Source organism: Giraffa tippelskirchi, chromosome 10 (assembly GCF_054371585.1).
Source record: "Giraffa tippelskirchi isolate mGirTip1 chromosome 10, T2T-mGirTip1v1.2.pri, whole genome shotgun sequence".
Taxonomy (NCBI): Eukaryota; Metazoa; Chordata; class Mammalia; order Artiodactyla; family Giraffidae; genus Giraffa; species Giraffa tippelskirchi.
The window spans coordinates 25,570,773-25,594,897 of NC_137284.1; the positions used below are offsets into that span (position 1 = coordinate 25,570,773).

Consider the following 24,125-nt stretch of genomic DNA (forward strand, 5'->3'; position numbering starts at 1 on the left):
ACTAAGATGCTGTGCTCTCAATGCAGGGGAAGAGGGTTTGATCCCTGGTCCAGGAGCAAGATCCCACATGCTGCAACTAAGGGTTCACATGCTGCAACTAAAGATCCTGCATGCTGCAACTAAGACCCAGTGCAGCCAAATAGATAAATATTTTTTTTAGTATGTTACTGTAAAAGACTCTAGGTCCATCTACATTTCTGCAAATGATCCAATTTCATTCCTTTTTATGACTGAATAATGTTCCACTGTGTATATGGACCCCATCTTCTTGATCCATTCATCTGTCAATGGACGTTTAGGTTGCATCCGTATCCTGGCTATTTTAAATAGTGCTTCAGTGAACATTGGGGTACACATGTCTTTTTTGGATTATGATTTTGTCAGGGTATATGCCCAGTAATAGGATTGTTCTGTGGTGACCTAGACAAATAAATGAGACTGGAGGTGAGAGTATTGAAAAAGATAAAGAAAGCTGAGCGCCAAAGAATTGATGCTTTTGAACTGTGGTGTTGGAGAAGACTCTTGAGCCTCCCTTAGACTGCAAGGAGATCAAACCAGTCCATCCTAAAGGAAATCAGTCCTGAATATTCATTGGAAGGACTGATGCTGAAGCTGAAGCTCCTATACTTTGGCCACCTGATGTGAAGAGCTGACTCACTGGAAAAGACCCTGATGCTGGGAAAGATGGATGACAGAGGATGAGATGGTTGGATGGTATCACCAACTGGATGGACATGAGTTTGAGCAAGCTCTGGGAGTTGGTGATGGACACAGAAGCCTGGCATGCTGCAGTCCATGGGGTCGCAAAGAGTCAGACACGACTGAGGGACTGAACTGAACTGGGGGTGAGAGGAAGACCCAAGAGAGAGGGGATATAAGTATACAAATATCTGATTTGCTTTGTTGTACAGCAGAAACTAACAACATTGTAAAGCAACTATACCCCAATTTAAAAAATAATAAATGGTTTCAAAGTAAAATTGTTAGTGTAATCAAGAAAACTTGATGATCACTAAATGATTTGTGCCAATATAGTATATGGTGCAAAGTAGAGAGAGTTACACTGGGATAGGACTGAACTCTCAAGCTCTGTTGAAGTGAGGGGATGAAAGAGCTCTCCCATTAACCAGCTGTAAACCATGCAAAAGCAACAGGCAGTATTGTGTTATCCTAGGGCTTGCCAATGAAGCTGTCTAGAAGGGCAGGGGAGCCCTAGCTGCAAATAGCTGGATATGGCCATTACAATCTTGGGGGCTAAGGAAACGCGCTTTAAGCAACTTGAGGAGGCACCCATCAGATGAAGGGAATCGCTGGACACAGGTGCTCACCAATAGTAGCCACTAAGGATCCAATAACATTTGCTAGCAACTGAGATCATAAGCCATCCAACCTAGCCAGGATGCCTCTGTGCCTATTATGGGCTGAATATTTGTGTTCCCCAAAACTCCTATGCTGAAACACAAACCCCCAGTGTGACTATATTTTGAGGCAAGACCTTGGGGAGATAATTAGATTTAGATTAGGTCAGGAGGATGGAAACTTCATGATAGGATTAGTGCCCCCATAAGAAGAGGAAAGATCACTCTGTGTCCTCCCACATACTTTGAAGAAAGGCCGTACGGGAACACAGTGAGAAGGTGGTTGTCTACAAGCCAGGAAGAAAGCCCTCACCAAGAACTGAACTGGCCAGCACCCTGATCTGGGACTTCCTTGTCTCCAGAATTGTGAGAGATAGATATATGTTGTTCAAGACACTCAGTCCATGCTGTTTGTAATAGCAGCACAAGTTGACTAAAACAGTGCCTTTTCTTACTTCTACTAGCTTTCTTCTCAGCTTTGCCCCTAGAAACCAGAAACATCAGTTAGCAAGTGGATTAGGAGAAGGGCAGAGGGATGAAGAGGTCAATCATACAAGCTCTTTCCTAAAGGCAAGCAACTGCCATCTACCGACCTTAGCATGGAGGGAAGTAAGAAGTCTTATCTTTTTAAAAATTTTTTATTTATTTATATTTTTGGCTGCACTGGGTCTTCATTGCTGCCTGCAGGCTTTCTCTAGTTGCAATCCACTGGCTTCTCACTGCAGTGGCTTCTCTTGTTGCAGAGCGTGGGCTGTAGAGCACTCAGGCTTCTGTAGTTGCAGTGTACAGGCTTAGTTGCCCTGCAGTACATGGAATCTTCCCCAGCCAGGGATTAAACCCATGTCCCCAGCCTTGGCAGGTGGATTCTTAACCCCTGGACAACCAGACAAGTCCAAGAGGTCTTATCTTTCAATAACAATTGAATCACTTGATGGATATCTAAAAATGAGAAATTCTAACTACTGAACTGAAATAGTATTTCATAAACATGAATGTAATAAGGTTTTAAAAGCTGAGAAGTATTGACTCATTCCAAACACCATCCAGGGCTAGGCACTGTTTATTTCTACTAAACAAATATTTAAGGGACAGTGAAAGATTAACATGAATTAGTGCTTCAATTGTACATGAAATCATGCTTGCTCATTATCCTGAATATACATCTGTCATGACCTGAATTGTGTTTGCTCCAGATTTTATATGTTGGAGCTCTAAGCCCCAGTACTTCAGGATTTGACTGTATTTGGAGATAGCTCAGTTCAGTGCAGTCACTCAGTCATGTCCGACTCTTTGCTACCCCATGAACCGCAGCACACCAGGCCTCCCTGTCCATCACCAACTCCCGGAGTTTACCCAAACTCATGTCCATTGAGTCGGTGATGCCAACCAACCATCTGTCGTCCCCTTCTCCTCCGCCCTCAATCTTTCCCAGCATCAGTGTCTTTTCAAAAGAGTCAGCTCTTTGCATTAGGTGGCCAAAATATTGGAGTTTCAGCTTCAACATCAGTCGTTCCAATGAACACCCAGGACTGATCTCCTTTAGGGTGGACTGGTTGGATCTCCTTGCAGTCCAAGGGACTCTCAAGAGTCTTCTCCAACACCACAGTTCAAAAACATCAATTCTTCAGCACTCAGCTTTCTTTATAGTCCAACTCTCACATCCATACATGACTACTGGAAAAACCATAGCCTTGACTAGACGGACCTTTGTTGACAAAGTAACGTCTCTGCTTTTCAATATACTGTCTAGGTTGGTCATAACTTTCCTTCCAAAGAGTAAGCGTTTTTTAATTTCATGGCTGCAGTCACCATCTGCAGTGATTTTGGAGCCCAGAAAGATAAAGTCAGCCACTGTTTCCTCATTTCCATGAAGTGATGGGACCAAATGCCATGATCTTAGTTTTCTGAATGTTGAGCTTTAAGCCAACTTTTTCACTCTCCTCTTTCACTTTCATCAAGAGGCTCTTTAGTTCTTCTTCACTTTCTGTCACAAGGGTGGTGTCATCTGCATATCTGAGGTTATTGATATTTCTCCTGGCAATCCTGATTCCAGCTTGTGCTTCATCCAGCCCAGCGTTTCTCATGATGTACTCTGCATCTAAGTTAAATAAGCAGGGTGACAATATACAGCCTTGACGTACTCCTTTTCCTATTTGGAACCAGTCTGTTGTTCCATGTCAGGCCTTTAAAAAATTAAAAGGTTAAAATAAGGCTGAAAGAATGGAACTTAGTCCAATATGACTGGTATCTTGGTAAGAAGAGGGAAACTGGATACACAGAGTGACACCAGGGGCCTGTGTGCACTGAGGGACAGCCATGAGAGAACACAGAGAACAGATGGCCATCTGCAAGGCCTCAAGAGAAACTGAACCAAACCAAACCTGCTGCTGCTGCTAAGTCACCTCAGTCGTGTCTGACTCTGTGCGACCCCATAGACGGCAGCCCATCAGGCTCCCCCGTCCCTGAGATTCTCCAGGCAAGAACACTGGAGTGGGTTGCCATTTCCTTCTCCAATGCATGAAAGTGAAAAGTGAAAGTGAAGTCGCTCAGTTGTGTCCGACTCTTCACGACCCCATGGACTGCAGCCTACCAGGCTCCTCCGTCCATGGGATTCTCCAGGCAAGAGTACTGGAGTGGGGTGCCATTGCCTTCTTTGACACCAAACCTACTAGCACCTTATCTCAGACTTCTAACCTCTAGAACCGTAAGAAAGTAAATTTCTGTTAAGCTTCCCCATGAAATAAATATATATGTGAACATATATATCTGAATATATATGTGTATACATTTGACATGTCACAGTTATTTCCCCATCACCTTCTAGTTCTCTGTTTCTAACCCTAAACACATTCCTCAAACTAACTCATTCTCTTTTCCTCTGTTATTGTCCTTGGCTTTCTTCCTAAGCTGTAGTTGGAATCCATTCTCTTGCACTAGGCCTTCTTTTAGCCTCTATAGGGACAAAATGAGCAGATATAAATGGAGGCTGGCATTTTTTCTGAAGCCTCTTTTACAGGGCTCCTGCCATCACCAGATGCTATTTTTTTTCCCCATCCTCAACCCAAATCCTGTGGTTGAACCAAGCCAAAGTCTGCCAGCTATACCTCATATCTCATCGACTAAAACTCCACCAAGACTAGAAGTGAACTTCCCCTAGGCATTGGAAATACGTTAGCAAGTCACATAAAAGCTGAACTACAAGTTCAAAATCTTTGATGACTCATTAGCACAATAGGATCAACCTCAGGAGAGGAGGTGTGATATCTGACAGCTGTAAATTTGCTCTACACCAATAATCCTCTTTTTTGCCTTCTACTTTTCTCCTTATGTGGTCTGTGTATTACCTGGAGTAGAGGTGTGTATGGCTAGGTGACAGTCCTCTCTCTTGCCAAAAGTTCTCTGTGGCTGGAAGAATACTTTTTTTCTTTTTCTTTTTTTCAAGAATGAGGTGTCAAGGCAATAAAAAAGATGGGAAGAATAGAGGCACTGGGACCATGTTAGCTGTCTATCATGCTTCTTGGGTCACATGAGAGCTCCTGGGCAAGAGAGGAGTTAGGACCAGAGTATGAAGGAGCCCCTACCATGAGGGACCTAGTGAGAGCTGAGGAACTGGCACTGCCCCTGTGGGACTCAGTTGCTAGAAAATTGAGCAGAGGATCATTCCCCTCCCTTCCTTAAAATATGCAGTGTTGGGGACTACCTTGGAGAAGGAATACCACTCTGGTATTCTTGCCTGGGAAATCCCATGGACAGAGGGGCTTGGTGGGCTATGGTCTATGGGGTTCCAAAGAGTTAGACATGACTTAGCGATTAAATTGGAGAAGGAAATGGCAACCCACTCCAGTATTCTTGCCTGGAGAATCCCAGGGACAGAGGAGCCTGGTGGGCTGCTGTCTATGGGGTCGCACAGAGTCGGACACGACTGAAGCGAGTTAGCAGCAGCAGGGGACCACCTTGGTGGTCCAGTGGTAAGGCTCTGAGCTTCCAATGGAGGGGGTCTGGGTTCAGTCCCTGAGCAGGGAACTAGATCCCACATACAGCAACTAAAAAAAGATCCCCACATGCCACAGTGGAAAGATCCTGCATGCCACATCTAAAAGCCAGCACAGCCAAATAAACAAATTTTAAAACTCCTGCTTTGACCTCCAGAGACCTCACTACCTTTAGTTTAGCTACATGCATGTATAATCACAGGTGCACTGAGACTTCCTCAAGCAACTGTGAAACATTGGGTTTTGACGAGTGAGATGTAGCAGGTGCTATATGTTATTTGTGGCTGGACAGAGAGAGTGAATGAATTTTGAGTGTTTGACAGGTGCTCTTTGAGGATCCCTGGAAATGAGAAGGGAAGATACCTTGTTGACAGAGAGGACATGGGAGTACACTGGAAGTACTGACTGGGGATAAAATTAACGTGGAAATCTATTTCTTTTCTGCTTTATCTTCCCATGTAGCTCTTGCTTGTGCTCAGTCATGTCTGACTCTTTGCGACCCCATGGACTGTAACCCACCAGGCTCTTCTGTCTATGGAATTTTTCAGGTAAGAATACTGAAGTGAGTTTCCATTTCCTTCACTAGGAGATCTTCCCAACCCAGGGATTGAATCTTTGTCTTCTGCACTGCAGGCAGATTCTTTACCACTGCACCATCTGAGAAGTCCCATGTAAAATAACTTTTCAATCCACAACAGTCTCATCCCAAGATACTCAATTTTGTTACATCTACAAAGAGTCTATTTCCAAATAAGGTCTCATTCACAAGTACCAGGGGTTAGGACTTAAATATACCTATTGGTGGGAAATAGATGGGGAAACCGTGTCAGAATTTATTTTGGGGGGCTCCAAAATCACTGCAGATGGTGATTGCAGCCATGAAATTAAAAGACGCTTACTCCTTGGAAGGAAAGTTATGACCAACCTAGACAACATATTAAAAAGCAGAGACATTACTTTGCCAACAAAGGTCCGTCTAGTCAAGGCTATGGTTTTTCCAGTAGTCATGTATGGATGTGAGAGTTGGACTGTGAAGAAAGCTGAGCACAGAAGAATTGATGCTTTTGAACTGTGCTGTTGGAGAAGACTCTTGAGAGTCCTTGCAAGGAGATCCAACCAGTCCATCCTAAAGGAGATCAGTCCTGGGTATTCACTGGAAGGACTGATGTTGAAGCTGAAACTCCAATACTTTGGCCACCTCATGCAAAGAGTTGACTCATTGGAAAAGACCCTGATGCTGGGAAGGATTAGGGGCAGGAGGAGAAGGGGACGACAGAGGATGAGATGGCTGGATGGCATCACCGACTTGATGGATGTGAGTTTGGGTAAACTCCGGGAGTTGTAATGGACAAGGAGGCCTGGTGTGCTGCAGTTCATGGGGTCACAAAGAGTCGGACATGACTGAGTGACTGAACTGAACTGAACTGAACTGATTGGTGTGGACACTATTCAACCCACTACCTGTCCTATGGAAGTGTTCCTTCAGCTGAGAATCACTTCCTTTTTTCGTTCATCCCAGCTAGGCAAGGCGATTTTTGTAGTTTGTATTATCAAAATTTTAGCGTTTTTCATTTTCTAGAAAAAGTTGTATTTAGTTGAACTTTGGTTTTCAAAATACATTTGGTCTTTATTCACCTTTCATAGGTAGGAGGGGCTTCCCAGGTGGCTCAGGTGGGTAAAGAATCCACCTGCAATGCAGGAGACGGAGTTTTGACCCCTGGGTCAGGAAGATCTCCTGGAGGAGGGCATGGCAACTCACTCCAGTATTTTTGCCTAGAGAATCCCATGGATAGAGGAGCCTGGAGGGCTGTAGTCCATAGGCTCACAGAGTCAGACACGACTAAAGCAACTTAGCACACAGCACACACACAGCATGGGTAGGAAGCCTTAGAACGGCTGCCAGTTACACTGTGCTCTGCTACCTACCAAGAAAGGCAGCCTCAGACAATTCACTACACAGACCAAGGTTGATTGAACTGTTTCCCTTTATTCCTGGACACCGTGCAGGCAGCACTTCCCACTTTCCTTTGCAGTTTGGTGTGGTCACATAGCTGGCTGTGAGCAGAAATGTTGCACATCACTCCCAGCTGGCCCATAAACTCTCTCATGAGGTCACCCATTCACCTCTCTCTCTGAACTCCCTGACACACTCCAGTCTGGATATCTACATTCAGGGCAAAGTTGAAAGATACAGATTGATGATGGTGAATTATCTGAGTCCCTGAATGATTAAGTAAAATAGAGCTCCCTAACAGTAATCAGGAACACCATTTTGGAATTTCATGGGAGTAAGAAACGTACTTCCATTTCACTCAGTACTAAGTGACTTAAGATTCTGAGGGTTATCTATCAGATGAGTAAACATTCTCTTAATTAATACAAATAACAAAGGTGATGAGTAATCTATTCAATTGGGTCCTTCCTAACTGGGAAGGTTGAAGCCCAAAGACACAAAATGGAGAGGATAATCTATAAAAAATGAAAGGGTAAAATTCACACATTTCAAAGTGACCCCTTAGAGTCTAACAAAAAAGCACCTACTTGCCCCTTCTACCTCCTCTCCTGTCATTCAAACTGGTCTCTTTCCTGAACTTGAACATACCATATGGCCTCTGTGTATACGACTTCCTCTACCTGGATTACTCTTCTATGTAATTAGTTTCTTCTCATCATTCAAACCTCAGCTTAAACAACATCTCCCCAAAGAAGACTTTCTAGCTGTCCCTACATTAACTATCTGCCCCCAACCGATAATTCTCTATCATGTTATTCTGTCATTGTTCCTATAACCCTTTGAAAGTGATCATTTTATTTTTTCACCTGTTTGTTTCTCTCTCCCTAGACACCAGAAGTTTCACTAGAATAGAGACCTTATTTGTCTTGGCCACTGTTGTGCCCCAGAGCCTTGAACAATACTAATCAATACCAAAGATGCTCAGTGATATTTGTTGAATGAATGAATGAGAGAAAGGGGGGGAATATAAAGGAGAGAAAGAAGCAGTAGAACACCCAAGAAGATCACTTGTAACATACTTATAATAAACTATACTAAACTTGCATTAGTTAAATCCTGAGTGTATCTCTTTCTTATTCTATGAAAGGACCTAATATATACGACACTATACTGAACTATGCTATGCTATACTATGCTATATATGCTATTGGAGAATGATATTCTTTCAAATTCTTACCTATATTTTTCAATGTATATACCTCATACAGTAATGGGCACATTTCAAAAAGAAGAGAATATTTCATTCAGATCATAGATATCAGGAAATGCTTGAGAGAAGATTTCATAGTCTGAGGATAGAGAATGGGCAATTTGCCATTTTGGATTACAGCAATAGAAGGGGCTTTAATGAAAGACTATTAGGACTCAGAGATTCAACATTTCACAAGAAGGCCAGGCTTAGGAAAGAGATAGGAGTCAATGCAGTTTTAAAGGGCCCAGGAACAGGAGGGACAGTAACCATCTTACGACAGGAATGGTCTAGCCAAGATACCTGCCATCCTAGATATTGCTGCTGCCATCGTGACACATCTGAGTATGGACCCTCTGTTGGATTCCATTTACCACTATCATAAAGGAATTCAGATCTGTGTGTGTGTGTGTGTGTGTGTATGCGTGTGTGTACATGCACGCACCCCATTTGCTCAGGTTACCAAAAATTAAATGGGTATATCTAATTGGCAAACTTCCCTGGTGGCTCAGTGGTAAAGAATCCACCTGCCAATGCAGGAGACACAGGTTGGATCCCTGGGTTGGAAAGATCCCCTGGAGAGGGAAATGGCAACCCACTCCAGTATTCTTGCCAGGGAAATCCCATGGACCGAGGAGCCTGGCAGGCTACAGACCATGGAGTCACAAAGAGTTGTGTTGCGGACACAACTCAGCAACTAAACAGCAACAACATATCATGAGACTGGTCGTTAGCTGCTACTTTACCATCCTGTATGTTAGGAGTTAGGAAGGAGAGGAGTGCCCTCAAATAAGAAACATATTCCAGAAAACTGTACTTACAAAGCACAGGCTTGCATGTTGAGAAGCTGGATGGTCTCAATGAGGTTAAAGTGAGGAGAAGGCAAGAGCTCTAGCACAATGAGGAAGGCTGTGATCCACTTGGGAAGAGCCTTGTGGTCAGGCTCAGAAATTTTTGGTGTTATCTAGGAAAACATGTGCATATTATTTCTCTATCCAGATCATAAACTCCTTGATTTAGAGAAAAAAAAAATCTTTCCACCCAACCCCTACTCCATGCTGCCAACTGCATACATATATAGCAGTAAGCACAGTACGTTGTGCCTGCAACACAGGAGACCCAGGTTCGATCCCTGGGTTGGGAAGATCCCCTGGAGGAGGGCATGGCAACCCACTCCAGTATTCTTGCCTGGAGAATCCCATGGACTAGTAGGCTACAGTCCATGGGGTTGCAAGTCGGACACGACTTAGTGACTAAACCAGCACCATAGTATGCTGTACAACACAGGCAATCAACACAGTGAGTCGTTTCAAGTAGAGCAGAATATAAGGGATAATAAGTTGATACGAATTCATTAAAAAAAAGAATAGAAAAAAACAGATGAAGAACAGGCCACCCGTAGAAACTTAGAAAGAGGTTTTTCTCCAAACTCTTCTAGTTCACCTTTTAAGTCCCTAGATACACCACTTCCCCCTTTTCTCCTCTTCCTTAGAAGGGTATTGGAGGAAATAGCACTTGAACATGGGCTTAGTTAGACACAATTTCCAACCCACGCTATGCTACTTACCAGCTTTGAGACCATGGGCAAGTCCTTAACCTCTCTGATGTTCAGTTTCCTTGTTCACAAATACGGCCTTATGGTGATGACAATTTACCTAACAAGGAGGTTCCCTTCTGTTGCCTCTGTCTTTCTCTTACTGAGGCACCAAATCTAGTCATGCCCTCTGAGTAGTTCTTCAATGCTCTTGGGGTTTGTTTCTCTCCTTCCTGGCCCCAGTCCAACCGTCATACATCTTAAGGGAGGTAACTTGTGATGCAAATAAATGAGACTTTACTGGTGCAATGACAGGCCGTCAGAGAGTTATTTTTGTCAGGGCATCCTCCACGGCCATCTACATAATATGAATTGGTAATCACTTTTGCTGTAACACACGTGCTAGGCAGTAAGACTTTTCAGCTGTAGTGTATGAAGTTAGTAAACCATTAGGCAGCCGAAAAGTGCAGAGAGGAAGAGCATAATCTCCCGAGCTTAGCTACCTCCATGTAAATCCTGGCTTTAGCACTTACCTGTTGTGTGACCATAGGCAAGTTACTGAAACCCTTTGCACCCAGTTTCCTCATGAGAAGAGGGAGAAGGGTACATACTGTATGAGGTATTAGATTAAATGATATATAAAGTCCTTAGACCAGTGCCAGAGTCAGAACTAAAATTAGTTGAATAAAATGACTGAACAATCCCTAAATATAAAGAAAATGATACATGTTCTTTTACTATTAACCTTCTTTTATTCAAAACAGCTTAACCCTATAGTGTGAGAGATATGTCAGCTCTGACTCAGAAATAAACACCTCATGCTTAACTAAATGAAGGTTAGGCACACAAAGCTTTATGACACGTGACACATAGTAGCCACTCATTCATAGACTGAGAAGAAAAAAACAGGTGAACCAAGCCCAGACACAGGAAACTTCACCTTCTCTTTCTGTCTCAAGCACACACACACACCGCACACATATCCTTTTTTCTGTCTATGTCCTACATAAGTGCCATATAATATTGCATGAAAGACTTAATTTTTAAATGAGTTGAGTTTAAAGCCATTATAAAAACTAATTATGAACTAATTAAAATTATAGTATAGTGTTTATGATCATGAACTCTGACTCATATTTAATCTCTTTATCTGTTTCGCCTGTTTTTCAGATAAACAGATTAAGTTACAGAGATGGTACAATACTTGCACAAAATGACTGGGAAGAGGAGATACATTTATTGGTCTGTAATAGGTTGTTTTTTTTTTAATAGGTTAGAGTCTTAAATTCTCCACTCACCTAATCTCCACAACAACCCTCCAAAAAAAGACATAGACCCATTTCACAACTGAGAGAACTGAAATCCAACAAGAATTGGAAGCTTGTGCAAGATTATAAAACTGGTAAGTAACAGAGCTATACTTTAGACTTCAGTTTGCCTACTCAAATGCCACGAGTTTTTTTCTTGGTTTCTCAGTTTTTCTCAATTTCCAGTAGCTGGGTGAAGCCATATGAAATTAATATAGAGTTTATAGATCAAATTTGGGATTTGCATGTAATTCAGTGTATATTTATAGATGTGCTGTGCACAAATCATCACAACTCTTTACTCTCGTTCTTGCTACCTTACCTTTCCTTTACTTTCTCAAGTCCACAGCTTAACATCCCATAGGTATGGACACTGATTTGAATGGAATACCATTGGAAAGGACTTTGGAGAAATATAAGATACGGTCTTTGCTCTCAGATGACTACGGTGTAGTTAGGAAGAAAAAATCCTCATGAAAGAAAGGATAAGAGAGCAAAACAATTAAGGAGAGATTCATTTGGATATCAATTCATCTGAATACTCATTTGCCGAGCCCTATGCTTGCCCCTGGTGGATGCAATGATGAGTAAGGGACACAGTTCGAGTCCTTGTGGAACAAGAGGTGAGATCAGTGAACAAATGATGAAATAATCACAGATATAAAATCTGTTCAGAGTGCCTCTCTGCTCTGGGGTCCATCTCCAGGAACTTCTCTGACCTCCGTAGAGCATATATTGATCAGTTAACTTTTGAAGCAGCCTGTTTTTCTTTTACAGACTTCCATTTCTTTGTCTTTGCAGATGACTTTTCTGGCAATTTTGGGATAGAGTCCTCCCCTTAATGTACAGCAAGTATGTAATCAAGCAGGGTGGGAGTGACTGCTTGCAACTACAAATAAGTATCTAGCTTGGGGCAACTAAATAAAGAATGTGATTAAGAACTTTCTTCTTAAAACATGAAATTACAAACCACAGCAGTCTCAGTTACAAGTTTTCTCATGATTTGGGGACAGTCAAATATATTCTTGACGCTTCTTATGATTCTGGTTATAACCACGTAGCCATTGGGTGGAGTACTAGAAAGAGGACTTAATTAGGTACATAAAATGCCAGATGTAACCATTGAGGGAGTGACACACTTTAACTGCATTTTCTTTGTACTTATGGTTGAAATTGTAACCAAATTAGGTACTTTGAAAATAGACAAAGTTTGCACAAACATATTTTATAAAAGGCTTGACAAATGTTAGTGTACAAAATTGTACGCTTTCACTAACTAGAAGCTCCTGTATTTCAGTCAAGTTTGGTTTTCTATTTAACCCAAGTTTTAAGGACTCCTTTAAAATTTCAATTGGCAGTGTCATTTATTTTAGAGAATATGAATTGGATGACAGCATATTTAAATCCAGGCATTAAATCATCTTTTAATGGGAAATTACTATTTCTTGGAAGCTTTTATTTCATTGCTACAGCACTGAAGATCATCTGAATGCTACAAAACGGAGCATTTTAATCAATAATGTGAGTCTGCTGGGTCTTCAGAATTCCTTCCATTACTTCAAGCAATATTTGTAGTGACATCTTTACGCATAACACACAATTTCAAAATTCAGAAATCTTTTGTTTGCTTCATACATTATAAAAATATTAGACTAATAAAAATAAATTCCTTCATAGAAATTAAAGGCATGAATATATATATATATATATTTTTTTTTTTACTTTTAAAAATTTTTTGACGGTGCTGTGTGGCATGTGGGATCTTAGTTCCCCAACTACATCAAGCCAGTGCCCCAGCAGTTGAAGCATGGAATCTTAACCACTGAACCGCCAGGGAAATCCCAGAAAGAATATATAGTTAACAATAAAAGGCTCCAGCTTCTCAAACCACTTAAAATCAACTCAACAACACCAATAATAATAAATGCAATAAAGTGAAGATGGCATCCCATGGTTTAATATTTGAACAAGTGAAAACACATGAATTATTATATTTATTGTACCTAAACAATCTTGTGAGTTAGGAATTATTTTATCTATCTTATAAATAAAGAAACTGTGTCTCAGAGAGGTTAAGAATCTCATCAAATATCACTTGGTTAAGGACTGAGACAGTTAAGATCTGAGATCAGTTTCATCAGGCCTCAGAGCCAACACACTTAACCATGAACAATATAGCCTGATGAGAAGAAAGAAAATCAACTATCAAGCTGCCATAGTAAGCAAAAAGGGAGGCTATAAAGTGAAAGCAGTAGGAAATTACCCAGTGTGACTTCCAGCTGGGTGAAATCATTTTCAGTAACTGAAGAGTGAGACATTTCAAAAGAATAAATATCAGAAAGCTAGCAATTTAGATGTACATTATGAAAATACTGCACAGAATCAAAGTTGATTTTAGTTTCTACCTTGAAAACTATGTGGTGAATAAGAACACAAATCGTGGAATCAGGTTGTTCTGGGTCCAAGCTCTTGCTCTTTTAATAGCTATGCAATTGTGGACTGATAATCTTTTTAAGCCTTAGTTTACAAAATATTTTTTTACCTAGGGATAAAAATAATAATTCTGTCTTAGCCTGGGTTTCCCCTACTAGGAGAGCCCAAGGTAAGACTTCTATACAGGAAGATTTTTCTGGGAAATGATCTTAAGGAAGGCTGGGAAGAGTCAAACATGAACAAATATGAAAGGAAGACAAGGCAATCCAAGGGCAAATGGAGGTAGATCCCTCTGAAGAACCCTTGAAGCATTATGTTAAATGCACCTCATTATGTTAAATTGCCTCTCCAAGGGGCCATGGAAAAGGGGAGTATTTATCCTTCATTCCCAGTTGGTCAGAGTTGCCTTATGTTAACATTCTCCTACTTAAAGGTTTGCATGTGTGTCAGAATAGTGTGGAGTGGACAAGAATAGGAAACCCATTTCATGGTGGTGGAGAAACACCAGGGCAGAAAGGATGTGATACTCCACACAGTCAAAGTAAGATTCTCTAAAAGTACACAAATGCATAACTAATTGCTATAGTAAAAACTGGAATAAAAAGGTGAGCCACAAAATTGTGATAGAAAAAATATCAGTAATTGCCAGAGGCTAGTGGATTGGATAAAGTGATTGACTTCAAATGTGTGGAATAGTTTTGGCAAATGTTCTAGATTGTGAATGTGGTGATTGTTACATAACTATATATGTCACAAAGTTATCTAATTGTACACTTAAAATTGGTGATTTTAATTATCAAAATAATTACTAATAAACATTATACCTCAATATAGTTAATTTTAAAAGAAGAGGTGAGCCAAGCTGTGCAATACACACAGAGATGTCTGATAAGTGCCTACCTCACATCATCGTGAGCAATCAGTGTAGTAATATATCCAAAGCACATTAATTAATACTTACATGAATAACAGTGGCTATTATAATTACTAATCACCTGCTTCAGATAATCCTGGTGATTTTGAAATAAGTGGTAGAGTTGGGAAGTTGAATTAGTTTGGAGGAAGACTGATTCAGCCTTGTACTTATTCAAATTAGAGGACTAATATTAAAACACGCAAGTGACTTAAGACTTTAGAACTTTTCAATGAGCACTTAGTGTGAAGCTGGGTATTTGAGTGGGAACCTCAAAGAAGAGACAGTTAACAGAAAAAAAAGAGTAAATGATAATAACAAGGGAGATTTTGCTGAAAGAAGTTCATCTTTCAATTTCAAGGAATTTGTTGAAAGTACAAAAGAAAGATGAAAACTGACATCCTTTTCATGAATACTTTGTGCCAAGGACTTAGCATTATTATTTTTCATAAACACACTGTTGGGTGGATATGATTGTTTCTATTATAGAGATAAGGAAATTAAGGATTAGAGGTTTTACGCACTAGCTAAAGGCTATGCAGTCACTTCAGACTTGGACAGGTCTGCCTGATCCAGAATGTCTGACTGTAACGTGCCTGCTCTTCCTCGCATACCACGCTTCCAGAAGAGTGAGAGAGTCAGAATTATGGATGGAGACTCAGAGTGGCACAGGTCCGTTGTGAAGATCTGGAAACACATGCTGGATATAATGGCTGATAGAAGGCAATGAAGGATAACTTTTAAGGGAACAGTTTCTTCCATTGGAGTGACGAGGTTCTAAAGGGTAAAGAAAATGTAGACCCAGTGGGTGTAGGTTTCCTGATGGAAAACTTTATCTGTGAAAGAGGAAAGGGAAATACAGTAATATAGGTATCCTCATTCAAGGTCCAAGATTCAGATTTTTATTTGATGCAGCCAGCATAGACCATATGGGTTCATTTGATTTTTTATCTCTTGTGTATGTATATGTCAAAGACAACAATCCTAAGCATCTGGCATTTAAATAAGAGGATGTGACTGCTTTACACCAAAAGACACTTGTTATTACAGGAACGTAGTAGCAGTAGAGCACAGCTGGGTCTTTGCTCTCTTCTTATAATTTCGGCTTCCCTGATGGCTCAGTTGGTAAAGAATCCACCTGCAATGCAGGAGACCCTGGTTTGATTCCTGGGTCGGGAAGATCCCTTGAAGAAGGGATAGGCTACCCTCTGCAGTATTCTTGGGCTTCCCTTGTGGCTGCCATCACTGCTTGCCAAAGGTCTACTCTGTTTTCAAAGAGCAGCCAAGAGATTGGTGATCAGATAGCGAGGCAAAGTCCCGACTATTGTCTCTATCTCTGCTGATTCTAGTTGTTTCTTTAAGTAAATCTTAGAGGGTTTTTTTTTTTTCCAGAATTAAAAAATTATTTCTTAGAAGGGCATTGAGCCACAAGCCACTGCAAGTGTGTAATACAATTATTCTCCCAGATGCAGGAAAGTAAGGGGCAATGAAGAAGACAGCTAGTGACTCAGGGAATAGGAAATGTGATGATAAACCTTTGACAAATCATTCATTCAACAAAAATTTATGAGAACCTTTCTATGCCATTCTAAGTGCCACAGTTATATGAGAAAAGAAAACTGAGAAAATCTCGGCCTCTAGAGAGCTTATACAAAAATTAATATGCACAAGCAATTAAATATACAAAATCAGAAAGAGCAGCTCTAAAGAAAAACTTCGGGCTAAGAGGATAGTGATGTGAGGTTATTGTCTCAGCAAAGTTCTTCCAAAGAAGTGCATTTGGATAGAAAAATGATGGCAAGAGAATGAACCATCAAACATCTGTGTAAAGATCTTTAGGGAGAGGAGAACAGTGAGTACAAAGTGTTTGGGAAATGATGGGAAAATTCTTATTCAGTTTGCGGAACAGCAACAAGACCGCATGGTTCGAACATGATAGCAGAGGTGGGAACTAGGCCTAGATCATGTAAGGGTAGTGCTGCAATCCTACTGGTAAGAAAGGTGGTTAGATTTCCCCTTACACGTGATAGAAAGTCACTGGCAGAGCTAAGCTTGGTGCTCTGTGGTGACCTAGAGAAGTTGGATGGTGGCGGGGGGCAGTGAGTAGGAGGGAGGCTCAAGGGGGAGAAGATATATGAGAATAGTTACAGCTGATGCATGCAGTTAGTATAGCAGAGACTAACGCAACATTGTAAAGCAATTATCCTCTGATTAAAAAAAAAAGTCATTGCAGTCAGCAAGAAGGGCATCATTTACGATCTCAGGGGCTGTTGCAAGCAGTCATGAGAGAGATGAAAACATTCTTGTTTCTCATCTTTTGCTGAGACAGTTCCCCATCTCTCTAGCCTGGGAACCAACTGCATCTTTCTAGTTATAGGGCACAGTAGACATGCCACCCTGGGTCTTTACATTGGCAAATGGTAAGTTTGCATGTGAGTACTCAAAATTGTACTGGTGTTTCTGATGAGCATAATTGCCCCAGAGGCCAGCCTGTAAAATGAGTTTTTCTAGGAGAGGGAAGAATGCCAGATGGTAGGCAGTCCTAGTAGATAGGACTAGGGCTCATTGAAAAAGTCCAGGACCTAAATAATCAGGATTCAAAGAAACAAATGTTGCAGTATTTAAATATTGCAAATAAGGAGACTTGGCTCCCTCCACTGACACCAGTGCTTAGTGGTGAGGAACCTGTGTAGAGTCAGAAAATGCCTGTAAATCTCAGAGAAATGGTTGGAATGGCATTTTGCTGGGTGGAGGAAACAATACCCCACAACTAGTATCCCTACCTACTGTTAAATCTATAACTACCTCTGCCAGTCAATAAAACTTTCTCATGTTTGTTACATTTTTACTGTTTCCAAAGTCCTTTCGTGCATATGATTTGTTTGACTTTCACAACTTTGGGAGATGGGTGGAACAGGTTAAGAGCCTTAATAGTCACAGGCAAGGAAGGAGGGATACAGAATCATCTGTTTAAGGTCATCATGCCCTTTAGCTTATTAAGGGACAGACAGAGACATGCAGGTCTTTCGATTCTTGATTCAAAGATTCATACCTGACAGCAGGCTATTTTATGTGGATTGTAATGATGTTGAAAATATATGGACTAAATAAAAGTTTTGTGTGCCGTGTGCCAAGTCACCTCAGTCATACCCGACTCTTTGTGACTCTATGGACTGTAGCCTGCCAGGCTCTTCTGGCCATGGGATTCTCCAGATAAGAATACTGCAGTGGGTTGTCTTGCCCTCCTCCAGAGGACCTTCCCAACCCAGGGATCAAACTCATGTCTCTTAAGTCTCCTGCATTGGTGGTCTAGTTCTTTACCACTAGAGTCACTTAAATTTTAGGAGTTAAAAAACGCCAAGTAGCCCAAAAGGAGAACACTTACTGTATAGGAGCTGAAGCCGTGGCATGCAGAGATACCAAGAAAGCAGACTGATCCAGACCACAGACTGGAGGCACCATATCTTTGCTTTAAATACCAGCAGGGAGAAGGATTTAGTGCATGACTTTCGAAGATCTTTCCTGGCTTCGAGTGTAGCTCATGAACTTGTCCTCTTTAGCGTTAAACCCATATATTTAACGAGGCTGCTAGAATAAAAAAATATTCACATGCAAGTGTTGCTCATTTGTATATATTTAACTTTCATACAGCCCAGGCTTGCATGTATTATATACTGACACTCATAAAGGGCCTTTTCTGCAGAGAATCCATACTTTTACTTACTAGTTATTGTCATTTAGTTGCTAAGCCGTGTCAGGCACTTTTACAGACCCCATGGACTGTAGCCCACCAGGCTCCTCAGTCTATGAGATTTCCCAGAATACTGGAGTAGATTCCCATTTCCTTCTCCAGGGGATCTTCCTAACCCAGAGATCAAACCCATGTCTCCTGCATTGGCATGCAGATTCTTTACCACTGAGTCACCAGGGAAGCCTACTTACCAGTTGGCAAACAAGTATTTTAAGCAATCATTTGACAGTTTAGCACCCAAAGTATCACAACTTTTATATTTACAGCTGTGTTTCTATTGTCATTTAAACACTTGCACACCACCCTTAGGATAGGACACGAAAGGCAAATTAAAATAAAAAGGCACTACCAGGTGATGCAATAACACTGAAACAAAGGCTGAATAATCTGGAAACAAAGGCTGAAATAATTTGGAAGGCTAAAAGATAACTTTTTGGTCTCAATACAATGCTTAACTGTATATTCAATTACATTAAAAGAATATGTATTCATTATTTATAACATAATTCTGGAAATATATGGTTGAAGATTGAGTTTAAAGAGGCAGGGTGTAGCAATGGAAGAAACTGACAGATTCTAAAATTATGTATGGATAAGCAAAATAAAGTATTTCAGTGATACAAATACAGAGAAAATTTCTCAAGATCTCAGAGGTTATGGAGAAAATACATACCTTTATCAAAAGAACACAAGAAAGATCCAACTTTTTTGTTAACAAAGCTGAGAGAAGATGAATATCAGCAAAATCAGCATCAAAATATTCAGTTTTGCACAAAATTTTCATGAAATGTCTTTTTCACATGTCACTTCAAATATGGTGCAGAATCAAGAAATATTAAATATACAATTATATAAAATTATAGAAAAATTATTTTGTTTTTCTTTTTATTTAATCTACATAAAGCAAAATCGGTACTATGTGTTAAATCACAATATCTACAGCATCTAGCAGAGCACCTGGTATATGCGAAAAACACAAAACAAATCACATGGTAAACATTTTATTAGACTCAAACAATGATTAATCAAGAGGTAAATACCAACACTTGTAAGATAACTACCAATTTATTATAGTTACATGTAAGTCTACCACTTAACTTATGAATACCAACATTTCAAACACCATTCCAAAACACATCAAGTAAGCAATTGCCTATAGTCTGAAATAGAGAACAGATAGCAAGGCATAGGAAAAATAAAAAGATGATTTCCAGTTCCACAGTTAACCAGGGACTTCACCAAAACACTTCTCTCAGGCCTATTTTCTCATCTGTAAAAGATACTTCTATGTTCAAAAATGTCTATAGAAGGGGGCAAAAAATAGAGGAACATGAAAATTGAAAAAGGTCAAGTCTTCCTTGGTTATGTTCTCCTTATTCTTAAATCAGGCCATACCTGCCCCCAATTCAGTCACTCCCTCCTTAGCACTCTCCAGACCCTCAGCTCAGGCCGCTACCTCACCGTTAGTTCATCACCACTTATCTATTTTTCCTCTCTTAGGCAGTAATTTTTATCTCCCAATTATTGGGGAGCTGGTAGTTGTTAAGGTCTCAAAGACATAAATCAATTCAGAGGAGCCTGTGAAGAGTGTGACCATTCACTCTGTTTGAGGTTGAAATGCTCAAGCCACTAAAAAACTCTGAGATGGAGCAGGGTTCAGTGCAAAATGGCTTCGTCAATTCTTAACTCATTACGAAAAACGCACTGTACAATGTGCCCCTCACAAGTCCCCGAGGTGGGTCTTATTAATGGTTCTCTTGAACAAGCCAATGTCTCCTGAAGAAACTTGACCAATGCCATCTAACTTCTAAGGGGCAGAGGCTGAATTCGAATTTAGGACAAACGACTTTCCACCAACTGTGCGAGACGGGATTCTGTCTGAAATGCAGGAAAGCTGGGTTCGATTCCTGGGTCGGGAAAATCCCCTGGAAAAGGACATGGCAACCTACTCCAGTATTCTTGCCTGGAAAATCCCATGTACGGAGGAGCCTACAGTTTATGGGGTAGCAAGAGTCGGACACGACTTAGCGACTAAACCACCACCAACCGTGTTAGATAACTTATTTGCATCCCGGAAGTTGACCCTACCAGCTGCAAATAACCCTGCGCAGGATTCCGGAAGGAGGCGCTGCTAGAATCTCGCAGAACTGGCCACGCGCGGGCCTTTTAAGGGGTGGGGTCCCCTTAAGGAAGGCAAGCTTTTTCTCATCCGACAAAAAATAACTCCTCAACCGGGAAGGGGTTCTCTCCGAGTACCGCCCATTCTAGGCGGAGGGCCGGGCAGATAGATGGACGAGGACCACCAGGCTGACCAGCTGAGGGCGGAGCTCGCCCGTCGGCTGGCATCAGAGATTGGTTCGGAGAGAGGGGAGGCGGCAGCCCAGGAGAACCAGGAGCCCGGGACGGGCGCCAACCCGGTGGGATGGGACCAGCAAGGCCCGTTGAGAAGCGAACTGCCGGACCGAGAAGGCCGGGAGGCGGCCGCGGGCCCGGAGGGGGAACGGGAGGCGGAGGAGCCCGGGCCGAGTGGGGCAGGGGGCGGGAGCGAGAGGGAGCCGGGTAGCCCGCAGCCCGGCGGGCCGAGGGGCGGGAAGCTGGTGGGGCGGAGAGAGAGGCGGGGAGAGCCGCGGGAGGGTCAGAACCGAGAGTACTGGTGGAAACCGGGAAACTTTCATCCCGGCACGATCCGGGAGATGTGCTGGGAGCGGCCCAAGAAGCGCTACCGGGAGAGGGCGCTGAAGCTGAGCATCAAGAACCCGCACAAGTGGAAGTACCGGCAGGAGAGGAAGCCTCACGGGCTGACGCCCCCGAGGCCGGCGGAACCCGAGGGCGACGTTTACAAAGAGGACCTCTTGATCCCGTCCGCAACACGGCGGCCCACCGTCAGATTCAGCCTCCAGGCCAAATTTCGCCGCCAGTCGCAGTGGTCGACCGTCTGCTCCCCCTCGGGCAGCGTCATCAACGAGCTGGCGAAGATGGGCGACCCAGACGTCCTGGAGATGGTGCAGCAGCAAGGTGGGAGCCGGCTTGCGTGGCGCGGGGACCCCGGGGGGACGTTGGCGGCCCCGCCGCCCGGATCCCGGGGACGTTCGTGGATGCGCTGCGCCCCGCGCGAGACAGCGCCCGCCAGGCGCACGGTCCCTGCCCGGGTGGGTGACCGTGGGCGCCCGAAGCTCTGTTGTTTTTGCGCCGCACCCGAAAGGCCAGTACCTGTGCCGTGCGACCCCTCCCTCCGTGCTCTCCCGGACGCGGCCGAGTGCCGGCCGGCGAGGCGGGCTCGCTGGGCGGGTGAACCGAGGTTCCCCGGCCTCTGAACTTGGGCAGAGGAAAGAATGAGCCTCCTACCAAGGGGAGAGCCCAAGCTTAGGGCGCATGACGGCAGTTCCCAATGTGGGCCCTCGAGTCCTGTTGCCTGTTTCTATTTGCCAATTACTGCTCAAGCTTTGAGATCCTTGTTAATTATGGGAGGAGCAGACTGAACCCTAAGGTCCATCAGTTTGAGACTCCTATGCACCTGGAGAGGCTGCTGTTTCACAAGCTTTCATTGAATTTTTAGTTTCTTTGGAAAAATATTTGTCCATCGTTTGCTCCGGGGTTTCCCATCTCCCCCTACCCGTGATACTTGGGCTTTCCTCCTGAGCTATGCCAGAGGCCCCAGGAACCAGCCAGAAGGTAAACAGGTGTGGGTCCAGGGAAATACCAAGCCCTCTGGGACAGGATGGGACAGAGACAGGGCCAACCTCTGGAAACTTCCCTTGTGGCCATCCCGGACCCATATTCTGTGGGTCTGTTTTAGTACACATTTCCTGAAAATGCACGTATTTTCCTGGGTCTGTCTCCAGGGCCTTCAATGATATTCAGTTCTCTCACTGACACTTGACTTTCATGTCTTGTTAAGAGTTAGATCTGAACATGGAAACTGGGGGTTTTTTGTAAAGTGATAAATGATCTAAGGTCAATACTATTTAGTCTTCAAAGACACCAAAGAAATAAAATGCTTTATTTTATTATGCATCCTCCTCCTCCCCTTAACAGCTTGAGATATAATTTACATACAATAAGAATCACCCACTTAAAAGGTACAGTTCCAATTTTAGTATATTTACAATTTTGCTATCATCGCCATAATCTAATTTTGGAACATTTTCATCACCCCAAATAGAAACCTCTTAGCTGTCGCTATCCCTTCACCCACCTCCCCACCTCAGGTACCCCCAGCTCTGGGCAGCCTCTAATCTATTTACTGTCTCTAGGTTTACCAATTCTGAACACTTCTGGTAAACAGACTCATACAACATGTGATCTTTTGTAACTGGTTTCTTCCTCTTAGCATAGTGTTTTTGAAGTTCATGCATGTTATAACTTGTATCAGTGCATTATTCCTTTTTATTGTCTAATAATATTCCATTGCATAGATACATTCATACTTTATCTGTTTATCAATTGATGGACATTTGAATTGTTTCCACTTCCTTGGAATGGAAGGAATTCATTACTGGAATTCATTACTGTGAATGATGCTGCTATGAACATGTATTGCAAGATTTTGTATGAAAATATGTTTGTATTTTTCTTGGATATACACCTAGTATTGCAATTACTGAATAATATGATGGCTGTATATTGAACATTTTGAGAAATTGCTGAACTGTTTTCTGCCTCATTTTCGTATTTTCACAAGTAGTATATAGTGACTCCAATTTCTCCACGTCTTCACTAACATTTGTGATTGCCTGTCTTTTTTATTTATAGCAACCCAGTGGTTGTGAAGTGCTGTCTCAATGTGGTTTTGATTTACATTTTCTCAGTGACCAAAAGTGTTGAGTATCTGTTTCCGTGCTTATTAACTATTCATGTATCTTCATTGGAAAAAATGTCTATTCAAATCCTTTTCCTGTTCAAAAAATTTAGTTAGTTGCCTTTTAATTATTGTGGTGTAAGAATTCTTTATGTATTCAGAGTATATGGTTTGCAGATATTTTCTTTCATTTGTGGGTTCTCTTTCCATTTTATTGATGGTATCACTTGAAGCAACTCCTCCCTTTTTAAGCAAAAATAATTAAATATAGAGGGAAATACAGCTACCACCAGGGAAGTCCCCCACAGCATAAAATTTTAAGAGCTACTTTTATTCTTGTGTTTTAATATAAAATGGATTTCTTAGAGTAAATTTCCCAATATAGGTAAGCCTGAATCTGTGTATTACATATTTTCTAAATCACCTTTGAAGAGAAAGTTAAACAGTTGATTTACATGTGATAAAATTTCTCCCTGGAGAGAGAGTATTTACACTGTGCCTTTCAGACATAATAGATTTTTCTATGATTTGTTATATTTTCTGTTTATTTTCTTTACAGTTGAACACAGAAATAATCAGTGATCTCCAATTAACTGTTCTCCCGCAATATAATAATTTTTAAAGTGAAATTATAAGGGCAATGTGTAATAGAACATTAAATTGTTATGTAAAGCAATGCTGCTAGTAAAATGTCAATGTTGCTGAAATTGACCTATTGACTGATCAACATTGTTAGCAAGTTCTGATTGAAATATTAGTTTTTTTGTCTGTGGCTGTATTTATGTTTATGTTATTTTATACTCCTGGAAGAAATGTAAACTGAGAAGACCATTTGG

General features: G+C 41.8%; 1 protein-coding gene and 2 long non-coding RNA genes across 10 annotated transcripts in view; 2 read left to right on the top strand and 1 right to left on the bottom strand.

Annotated features, from left to right (window-relative positions):
• Positions 1-9,894: 9,894 nt before the first annotated feature.
• LOC145523465 (uncharacterized) lies at positions 9,895-12,368 on the top strand. The gene is made up of 3 exons (XR_014066587.1): positions 9,895-11,489; positions 11,737-12,017; positions 12,196-12,368. It is a non-coding gene; the product is annotated as an uncharacterized LOC145523465 (long non-coding RNA).
• A 961-nt stretch (positions 12,369-13,329) lies between these two features.
• LOC145523460 (uncharacterized) lies at positions 13,330-21,804 on the bottom strand. Of its 5 annotated transcripts, XR_014066583.1 has the most exons (4): positions 20,455-20,544; positions 19,165-19,211; positions 18,126-18,328; positions 13,330-15,576 (listed from the first exon to the last, which is right to left on the bottom strand). It is a non-coding gene; the product is annotated as an uncharacterized LOC145523460 (long non-coding RNA). The 5 variants fall into 5 exon arrangements; XR_014066580.1 differs by lacking the exons at positions 19,165-19,211; positions 20,455-20,544 and adding an exon at positions 21,702-21,804 and having other exon boundaries at positions 18,126-18,325; XR_014066579.1 differs by lacking the exons at positions 19,165-19,211; positions 20,455-20,544 and adding an exon at positions 21,702-21,804.
• Positions 20,585-24,125, top strand: part of ANO5 (anoctamin 5) — a 92,489-nt gene continuing 88,948 nt past the window's right edge. For 2 of the 4 annotated variants that reach the window (XM_081533736.1, XM_081533739.1), the window contains exon 1: positions 20,585-21,506. In XM_081533736.1, coding sequence (XP_081389862.1) covers positions 20,780-21,506 — 727 coding nt within the window. In that variant the 5' untranslated portion in view covers positions 20,585-20,779. The remainder of the gene's footprint in view (positions 21,507-24,125) is intronic. The other 2 variants (XM_081533737.1, XM_081533735.1) reach the window with 2 other exon arrangements.